General features: G+C 52.2%; 1 protein-coding gene across 2 annotated transcripts in view; it reads left to right on the top strand.

The window, feature by feature from the left end:
- LOC108550592 (homeobox protein caupolican) overlaps window positions 1-10,322 on the top strand; it is a 67,810-nt gene that overhangs the window by 6,704 nt on the left and 50,784 nt on the right. For both annotated transcript variants that reach the window (XM_017904355.1, XM_017904356.1), the window contains exon 2: window positions 9,530-9,922. In XM_017904355.1, coding sequence (XP_017759844.1) covers window positions 9,530-9,922 — 393 coding nt within the window. The remainder of the gene's footprint in view (window positions 1-9,529; window positions 9,923-10,322) is intronic.

Genomic DNA, 10,322 nt, shown 5'->3' with positions numbered 1-10,322 from the left:
GAAAAAAAAAAAAAAAAAAAAGTGCGACCTTGCATCGAGTTGTGTTACCCCAGTGTGTGCAGTTTTCGTATAATCGGTAATTACGCGGTGAACGGAATTAAATGCCGTTTGATGGTTGCGATTTACCGTCCAGGTTTGAGGTTATGTCTTGCAACTTTTGTTCAACGCCGGTGCACCCGGTATTTACGAATTCCGTGTATCTCCCCGTGTTCCAGTAGGCAACGCGCGGCGTGTGTTGCGTGTAACCAAGTGCCGATCGAAGAAACTGGGAATCGTAGCAGCGATTCCCCTTTATTAAAGCTTGAAAAATTTAATTGCGGTTTACTTGACGCATAGCGAGCGTCGATCGCTGGAATACCTACTCGAGCTGAAATCTCTCTCCGCATCCTTTCGATACGCGGCAATTTGTAACGATGCACAGAAGTCCGGTGGTTGTTGCGCGATTACTCCATGAAATTATTACTTTGTCGACGGTGTGTGATCGGTTACAATAATGCCCGGCGAGATATCAGCCTCGCTGTTCCATACGTCTCTCGCGTATGGCGTGTATCGCATGACCGACCAGGGGATTTCGAGGTTCGTTCACTTCGTTAACTCGCGTTATTATACCGTCGTTATCCGGTTATACTTTGTTATTACCCGGTGTGTTTATCCGGCATCGGCGGAGATTCGGTGGAAGCATGAAGCTCGGTTGCCCGATGATTGACGGAATCGGCAATTACGGCACGGATTCTCGCACGTACTTACCTACCGGGCACCACCGTCCTGCTGCACCGACCTTACACGCACGTCGCGGAAACCGGTTGCTTCTCTTTAAAGGTGCACGTGTCTCATCCGCATAGGAACACGGCCTCGTAGCGACGCGAATTCGGCCGGGCTTCTTCTCCTTTTCACGATTTCTCGGGGACCCGGGGCTCTCTCGGCCGCAACCGAGTGTTGTACCCGGCCGATTAGGAATGTCGTTTCTGAGAAAAACGATCGATATGTATATCGTGTAGATTGAATTTCACTCGGGACAGAGTGTCGAGTCTGAGTCGAATTTTATTTTGCGCCGCGTTCGCGAACCTCGAGCGAGAGCGCTCTAATTTTTTCTTTCTTTCTTCTCTCTCTCTCTCTCCCTCTTTCCTTTTTTCTCTCCCTGCGTCTCGCTTTCGTTTCTCGACCTTTTTAACGCGACCGTTTAGAAAGAGACGCGACGAGAATATACGAAGACGTGCGACAAAGAAAGAAAAACAGTGAAAGAGAGGGAGAGAGAAGAATCGTTCGTCGTTTGTCTTTCGCCGAATCGAATAAAATCAAACGACCGAGCTGAGATTTTCAAAAGATTTTCCCCGACGCGGAATCTGTCGTAAAAATTTAGTTGGTCGGTAAAGAAACGCGTTTCGGCAGGCCGCGTAAAAATACCAACGGAGCCGTCACTCGTACAGTTAACGTTCACGCCTTCTTAACGTCGAGTTACAGCCACTTTAACGGAGTCTTTAGGGCTTCAAATAGATCTCGCCGGCCCCTGACGCGCATCCTTTTCCATCTAGACGTTTTTAAAGCCACAACGCGTTCACGAAACCCGCTTCGGCATTCCGTGGCGCCCTTTAGCCCCCGGAGGTAATTAACGTTAAATCGTTGCCGTCATTACTATACGATATTTCAGTGACATCTGGTGGCCGTCGTTGGCAGTGCGCGAGGTACCGACGGAAATCACGACTTGCTTAACGTTTCCAACCTCGCGATTCTTTTCCTCGTTCCCATTGTTACGACTTTGTTTATACGGCCATGAACGACGCGGAATCGAGGGATACGATTCACCCGCTATAAATAGGGACTTTATAAAAATCGTAGCTTCCTTTGAACTCGCCCCGAGGAGGGAGACAAAGAAAACGTGCATCATTAGACGTTTCGAGTGTCCTCTGTTACTTTTTATTTTCGATTCCTACTTTGAACTCGCCAGCGCCGCCACGGCGAAACCTTCTTATTTCCCTCCCTCCTGTTTCCCCTTCTCTCCCTCTCGCTCCCTCCCTCGGTACAATTACGCGTCGGAATATGTCGCTGGAAGAGCGCGAAACTCGTTTGAAACGCATATGCTTATCGAGCTGCGACGTTTAAGATAAAAACAATATTCTACGCGGCAGGGAGACAGCCAGATAACACGGCTCGAAATCCGATTAACTTCTATTCACCACCGATAGAGACAAATTGCAATCACGCGACGCGTCGTATTAAGCTTTCGATTCGACGGCGGCGAATGAACAAGGAGAGGATGATAGGCTGCTAAAGGGCGAGGGAGAGAGAAGGGATCAGCGTAACGGTTAATTTGTCGCGAAAAAGAAGGGCGGTCGGGGTCCGGGGGCCGTAAATGCCGTTGTCGTACAAGATCTCGCGCGCGCGAGGAGGTGCAGGAGGAGGGGCGAAGGAGGGAGGGAAGACTGCAGAAGGCTCTCCTGCGCTCCCTGTGTACTCGAGATTTCAGCGACGAGAAAAAGACACATGGTGGAGGAAGGTGGAAGGAGTCGGCACGGCGCAGGAAGCGGGTGGGGCGGAAGGGGAGAATCGGTCTAGAGAAGTCGAGACTGTCCATTCGTATCCCCGGGTCCGCCATCTTTTTCGTGCGAATTGCGCGCGCGTATTGCGTTCCTATCAGCCTCGGGCTACGTTGCTTCTCGAACGCGTGTGCGCGCTCTCCTCTTCTGCCGCTTCGCGTTTTCAGTGCACGAAGCCGTGGATCCGCGCGTGTACGCGTATCTCGGCATACGTGGAATTAAATTGGAAATTCTCGCGTGATTCAGCGAGATCGGTCGTTAGAGTTATCGCGTTGGTCGTTTCGTCGTCGCGTGTGCCCCACAGCAGCTCGGTGGCTCTAGGTGCTGCCGCATTGTCAAGTTTCTCCGGTTACTTTGCACGAGCGGCGATAACTCGCGATCAAACCGCTACTTAGCTCAACTTCAACACGTGTAATCCTGTTTATGAAGAACCCTTTACACCGGCGAGTCCTGTTCTCCGGAGGACCGACCCCGTCCATACCCCTTGGCTTCTTCTTCGGTTCAGTTTCTAGCGCGTGATCGCGCGCACGCGCTCTCGCTCGCCCCTGTGTGCACGGACTCGCGTTTCGTGACAGCGATGGAGGAAATCGTTGTTAGCTTTCCGAAGTTGCTTCTACACGTTCGCGGGACGTGTGTCAACCGGGAACTTGGAGGGATGGCTATCGAAGTTCGTGGAAACGATTACCCGGTCCGGGTCTAAATTAATCAGTCGGACGATTGTTGGGAGAAAGTTGAAGAGCTAACCGAGTTTCTTTTATCGCCCCTGATACTGCAAACGTTTTCACGATGTCTATCGACCGATCGGTCTCCGCGATAGTCTCCGTGGCACGAAATTACAGGCTCGACGACGCACTTCCGGTTGCCTGGCTCGTGATTGCGCCAACCGATCGAACGATTAACACACGGGTTCGCTGTTTACCGCTTTCCCTCCTTTTCCCCCCTTCCCCCCCCCCTTTTTTTTTTCTTTCTCTCTTCTTCTTCTTCTCGATCCCTCGAGATCGACGTTGTTTGCTTAAGAGACAATCGTTAATAAGCTGACGATGTATCGATCTGTTCGAGAACATGCTCGCCCGGCCCAGGCGACGATTCCATCGATCGCGTCCGGTTTATTTAGTGTAGCGAACACGATATCGATACATTGTAAATTCGCGGCCATCGGGAATAAGGGGTTGCGGCACTTACGTGGAAATTACACGTTCGTACCGGTAAATTATTCCTCATCATCGACGTAGAAAGAGGCTGCGTTCTCTTTACACCTGCGTCACGCATCGCTTCTTCGTGCATCGGATCATCGATAAACCGTACTTAACCGTTTTCCACGAACCATCTCCTCCTCGACTGGCTCGCGCGTACACTCGAAACCAGCCCCGGACCGCTCCAAGCGTCTTCCAATTAATACATACGCTATAATTATCCGGCTACCATGATCGAGCGTTCCTCTCCTGCGTAGCCGGATTTGGATTTTATTTCTCAATCACTCGCGTTTCTCCCTCCGCCCGTGGCGTACGAAAACGGTCAATCACGAACGCGAAACCGGCGTTTCCATGTAAACCGACACGCTCAACCTTCTATAGCCCGACTAAAATGTATACTTCGCGTTGATAGAAATCGTCTCACCCTTACAACGATGGTGGTTCATTTGCGAAGGATTCGCGAACGTTTCGCCACCGTGGTCGAATCGTCGACGAGAAGTACATACGCGTATAGCGTGTGTACTATAGGGGTTAAGGATGGTCGGAACTGCGGACTAGGGCGACGGTGGCGTCGCGCAGCGGCAGGGGGAAGGACGAAGGTATCAGGACCGTTGCCGCGGGCCCTGGATCCGCAGGGTTTTCGCGACGGCGGTTGCCGCCGCGGGGGTGAAAGCGGGCTTTTAAAAGGTTCCGATGGGAAACCCAGCAGGGCGTGAATGGCTGCAGACTCGCTGGAGGAGCCACGGAACGCGTTCCGTGAGAGACGAATCGGTTATAGAGAGAAAAAGAGAGCAAGAGAGCAGGACGGGCGGTGAAGGAGGGAGGAAGAAAGGTCGGGAGTGGCGTGAGAGGGGAAGAGAGACACGCGATGTGGGGGAGCGAGAGAGGACGATGCGTGCACGGGGACACACACGCACGCTGGCGCACGCATGTGTCACGGCCTCGAGGTGTTCCACCACCTCGTCCTCTGCCTCCTCCGCCACCACCCCGGTGGCTCTTTGTTCACGAAAGTTCGGTTTACCTCGTTCCCTTCCGAGCCCGGGTCGGTCCGTCCGGGTTTCTGCTTTTTTTCTCGTCTATTTTTGCGCCAGCTTCTTTCGGATCGCGCGAACCAGTCTCGGGAATCGCCTCGACCGTCGAGAATGGGCCGTTTCGCCCGTGGAAATAGAGAAACGACGATACCGCTAAACGATTATGGCGAACGTGTGTCGATTTAATTAAAGATTCCACCATGGCGTCGGAATATCGCGGGGACCCCGTGTGCGTCCCTGTGTGCGTGCGCGGCCGGCAGGGTTGGGGCACGCCGGCGGGCCCCTTCCTTCCTCGCGCGACGGTGGCTCCACGAGAGGAGCTTCTCGATCTCGGGCGCGAGGCGGCGCGCGAGAGTGGCTCGTCGGCTGCGTAAGATACGCCGATGTTGATGGAATTAAATTGAGAGTCGCATAGGAATGGCGGGGAAAATCGGAGGCCGAAAGGATGGATCCGCAGGATGATCGGCGAGTCGTCCAATTTCACGGCGGGACGCTATTTAGGTATCGCCGGCGATAAATTATCGGGCGAAATTTGTAGCCGGCGGCCACGGGGCGTCGAAATATCTTACGACTATTTAGCGCGACGTGGAATCCCGTTTTTCGTAAACACGTCCGCGCCGCGAAAGATATGGACGCGTTATAAAAAACGGTGGCGACGTCCTCATCCTCCCCCTCCCGCCCCCTTCCCCTTCCCCTCGTTCTTCCCTTTTTCTCCCGGAGCGAGATTTTTCTTTTTCACTTTCTCTCTCTCTCTCTCTCTCTCTCTCTCTCTCTTTCTCTCTCTCCGTGCCTCCTCGTCCGACAGCGAAAACAAAGGGGGACAGGAGAAGAAGGAAAATCGTGCGTGTGAAAATAATGTTTCCGTTCATCCTATTTATCACGTTCCCCGTGGGCGTCCTGCCTCCCGACCGATTTCGACACTCGACTCTACGAATAGAAAAGGTGCCATGCGACCGGCAACCGTCTTCCACTTTCCGCTCCGATCCTCTCCTCTCGAAGGAAGCGGAATACGCGGGACCCAGGCCCTCTTTATCAACGCGACGATACTCCGGATCCACTCTCCATCTTTCTCTCTCCTCTCTTACTCTCCTTCTCTCTGTCTCTCTATTTCCCTTCCCACTCGTCTGCTTCCACCCTTTCGCTCGCTCGCTCGCTCGCTCCGGCTCGTTCTCTCGAAATAACTCCACGCCCCTGCCGTATTAATTACCAGGATTCATTTCATCCTCATTTACCGCGAGCTAATTTACCGCGGAGAAGCCCGCGCGATATATGTACGTACGCAACCCTTCCCTCGTGAGTACTCAGCGCGAGAGATCGACGACGCAGGCTGCCTTTGGGAAGCGATTAATCGCGGAATCGCGCCACCGTTGCCTGCCCGTGGAACGCCGGTACCTCGTTTGCGGAGCCGAGGGGAATAAACCTCTGGAGGATGTAATATACACGGGACAGGTATTTTTGGAATCTACGCGTGGTTAATACGCGTGCCCCGCGGGTCGACGGTGACCCGCGATCAGAGGGGGCCAGAGGTGAAATTTTCTGAGGTCGAAGGAACCCGCGTCCGTTTATTTCCTCGGCAATCGCGCAGGAAGAGGTATACCAGTTATCTCGCTACCGCGTGTGCGATAATATCTGAAAATCCCCCGTGTTCGAATTCTCCACGGACTGTTACGTCGTCCGTGGATAGATATACCGGCGACGAGTACGGAGACTCGGACTGAAATGTATTTCCATCTCACGGTCACTTTTTAACTCCACCGGGTAACCCTGTGTAGATAGTTTGTAAATGTTCTAACCTTACGCGCGTTTATCTAAATAGGCAGAACTCCGCGAATGACATCCGCGGATACCGCGATGGCGCGGGGGGAGAGGGGCACGGTCGCGAGGATTTTACGGAAAAACGATAGGCCGAGGTTCCCGACCGGTCGTATGATTATTCAAATGTAATGGAAGCTCCCGGTGCAGTTAAGACTGGCCCGGGTGGGGCGTCTTTTCTCCGGGGCCCCACTGCTACCTCAGCCACGAACGACGTCGCGGGGATGGCGACGGGGAGACGCTGAGTTGCGAAGTTGTTAACGCAGGATTAATATGTAAAACATTCTCGTCGGGCCGTAATTAAAACCTATTGACATATTTATTACCGTTCGATCCCATTCCGATGTTGCTTTTATTTATTTTGCCAACGCGTGCAACAGGTACGTGTCGCCTATTATGATCGACGAGATAGACGTTCTTCCTCTTCTTCTTCCGTTTTTTTCTTGCCCCTTTCGTCTATTTATCCGCGTGTATATTATAAAGAATTATTAACCTTAATTAAACGGTAACCGCGGCGCTAATGTCCCGTTCTCCTTGCGTGATACCGATCTCGTTTTCTTCAGTCGAGGTATAATGCAAATTACGAGCCTGTTCGATTACATATAGACACGATGTTCGCCAACGGATATTAATCACCGTGCGGTTTTACGATCTCGACTGTCCCCGACCTAGGTAAATCCATCAGCCGATCGTTTCGCGTTGTGCCCCGCGAGGAAGTGCAGCGAATTTCCTTTGACACGGGGCACCCAAGCGTTATCATCATCGTCGTCGTCGTCGTCGTCATCGTCGGTCCACGCGAAACGACGCCGTTAAGAGACTCGACCGAAGCGTGCATCGGCTATTATTTGCATCCATTTGCATTCCCACTGGGGAGTTATCGCGCATCGTAACGTAACAATCCCTCGTTACATAAAGCACGCCGGGACACTTTTCGTACGATTACGCGCGGAAAACAGTGCAAACGACAAAACACTCGCTATCTGTCGTTGGTCCCCTGTCATACGAGCACCTCGCGGCGACAGCTGAGCGGCCGCGCGTGGAGGGGGTATTTTTGAGGTGGAAGAAAGAAAAAGCGATCGCGCTTGCATTAGCATGCAACGAGCGTAATTTCCGTGCGATATTTCGTCGTTTGTAAAAGTGCAAACACGATTGGCCGATGTACCGCGAAGGCTCTGGCCAACAATTTGACTTATTCGTGCGCCGGCACGACGATAAATTTCCATTTAATTTATTCGGTCTCGAAAGCCCCGAGTGGCATTCACGGCTACACACTCGGCTGTCATTATACGAAATTACGTGACAATTATTGCTATCGGAGGACCCTGATCGCGAGGGAACATCGACGTCGCACGCATAATTTCAGCCGCGGGAAAAACTCTGCGTACACGTTATATATATATTTTTTTTGTTTGTTTATTTCTCGTTTTCTCCTCCTTTTTTCCTCTGCCCCTTTTCTGTCCCCCTCCCCTCCCCGCGGCCGGCCTCGGCCCCCGTTCGTAGCTTCGATCGGCGATATCCGAGCCGGATTATACGTCTCGTTACTTTTCCTTTCGATCTCCTTCGTCCAGTCCAACCGGTCCTTTTAAGGAGTTAATTGTCGTGTGTCATCTGTTGTTTAATAACGACAGATACCGCTACTCCATCCTCGATTATCGTCCATTAAAGTAACACGGAATTGCTATCGAGTTATCGAGCACGCATTTATAATCGGATCCCCGGCGATAAGCGTGTGTATCACCTGCTTTCGAAAATTACCGTCATTACCGCCATTAACCCTTTGCTCTAGAATTATTTTTAAAGCCCGACGAGTTTGCCCCCGTAATTTATTTCCATGTACCCGTTTTACGAGTGCCGCGGACATTTTTGCCCCCCCCCCCCCTCCCGTACACCGCGATATACACCGTGTTAACCGAGAACTGTTGACGGAAACCACGATTCGCGACACGGGGTAACGTGAATCACCGGGGTAACACGAGTCCGGGGGGCGGGGGCAAAAAGGGCCGAAGGGGAACACACAACGCCGAAGAGATTTTACACGGAGACACCGTGCGCGACGTTTTATTGCCGTATGATTTGTTTACGTACAGCTTTGCCGGCCTAGCCTCGCCACTCGAGCCACCACGATTATCTGCCTCCGCGTAATACGTCAGATCTATCGGATATAGTTTCGAAACTCGTCCTTCTTAGCGTTAATTCAATTAAATTTCCGTATCTGCCCGATTATCTTATTATTCGGTGTCACTGCCACTTCACCGCTTCATTGACAAGATCTCGCCCGCGCTTATCTCCGCTTTCGTCAAAAGCGTCGTTAGCCGGTTCCTTATCGAGCCATCGACGTGTTCCACGATGCCTGTCCGCTCGCGAATTCACGCGGTCCCCGTGAAAAATAATTCGCATTTTCGCCCACCGTTTGTACTCGCGCCATTACTCGTCACGGGGTCGTGGAACCCCGCGAATTTCGTATACTTGGTAGACGTACCGCGAATCCGCGTAAAAGGCCATATATATTTCACTCGAGAGACCGAGTACGAATATCAAGCGAAACTCGATAAATGTTATTCCAGAGAAAGTCTAAATTTATATAACCATATAGTCATTTCCATTGCAACGGAGGTTTCTCCTCCCTCCGGAGACGTTTTCGCGGAGTAGCAATTAGAAGCTCCTCTGTTATAAAGTTGACGCGAGTTTTTGCGCGCGCGCAAGAAAGAATAACATATGAATTACCATATGGATCTGTTTCATTAGAATATTCCATATATCATTAGATTATTGCGGACATAATATCGGCTATTAATCTTGGTAATTTCGCGAACGAGAATCGTTTCTCGCGCAGGAATAAGTTGAATCAACGCGATTTGCATGGTCGTATGACAGATGTGATATTATCCGAAAAGGAATAAGCGAGAGTGTTGTCACGCGTGCGCAGGTATTAACACGGTATGAACGAATTGTTTTTCAGCTGCTGGTGAGCGGCGGGCAGCCAACGACGGCGACGTCGCCGGCGATGTCGTCGGGGGGCGCGTTGAGTCCCGGGGCCCTCTCGCCGTCGTCGTCGACAACGACGGGTGCAGCGGCCGCGGCCGCCTCCGGAGGGGCGAGCACCCCTGTGGCCGGCACCACGGGACCCGGTTGCTGCGAGAACGGCAGGCCCATGATGACGGACCCCGTGACAGGGCAGACGGTGTGCAGCTGTCAGTATGACAGCGCGGCCAGGCTGGCGCTGGGCGCGTACCCCAGGCTAGCGCCCACCGCCACCTCCTACTCGTCCTACCCCACGCCGACGCCGTCCACCACCGACCAGGGGCCCTACCCTAGCATCGGAATGGACAGCTCCGCGTTCTACCCTCCTTTGGTGAGTATCCGACCACGTTTCGTTTTTCTTCGCTTACTTCTCTTTTTCTTCCTCTTTTTTCCATTCTCTTCGGAGAAGGTCGTGGGTTAATTGTAACTACGGAGGTAATTAGCGACGTTTACGCAACGACGGATGAATTATTCATAGCCTATTATGCGGCTAAGTCGTCGCGTATGGGAATGTCTGTTCGATGGGTGGGGTTCGGGTGTCGTGGGTGGCGATTAGCGGATGTTTAACCCCTTCGCTGCCGGGCTTATAGGGACACTGTTAAGCTACCCGCGGGCGACTAATTAAATATTCTCTTATATTCAATCGTGTCGAATGGGATCTCATATTTCCTTTACGTAACAAGAATATCGTGTTTTGACGCTGAAATTAGCAGTTATATACGTTCCTCGCG

This window comes from Eufriesea mexicana, unplaced genomic scaffold (assembly GCF_001483705.2).
Source record: "Eufriesea mexicana isolate 0111107269 unplaced genomic scaffold, ASM148370v2 scaffold2917, whole genome shotgun sequence".
NCBI lineage: Eukaryota > Metazoa > Arthropoda > Insecta > Hymenoptera > Apidae > Eufriesea > Eufriesea mexicana.
This window is presented reverse-complemented; position numbering and strand designations above follow the sequence as displayed.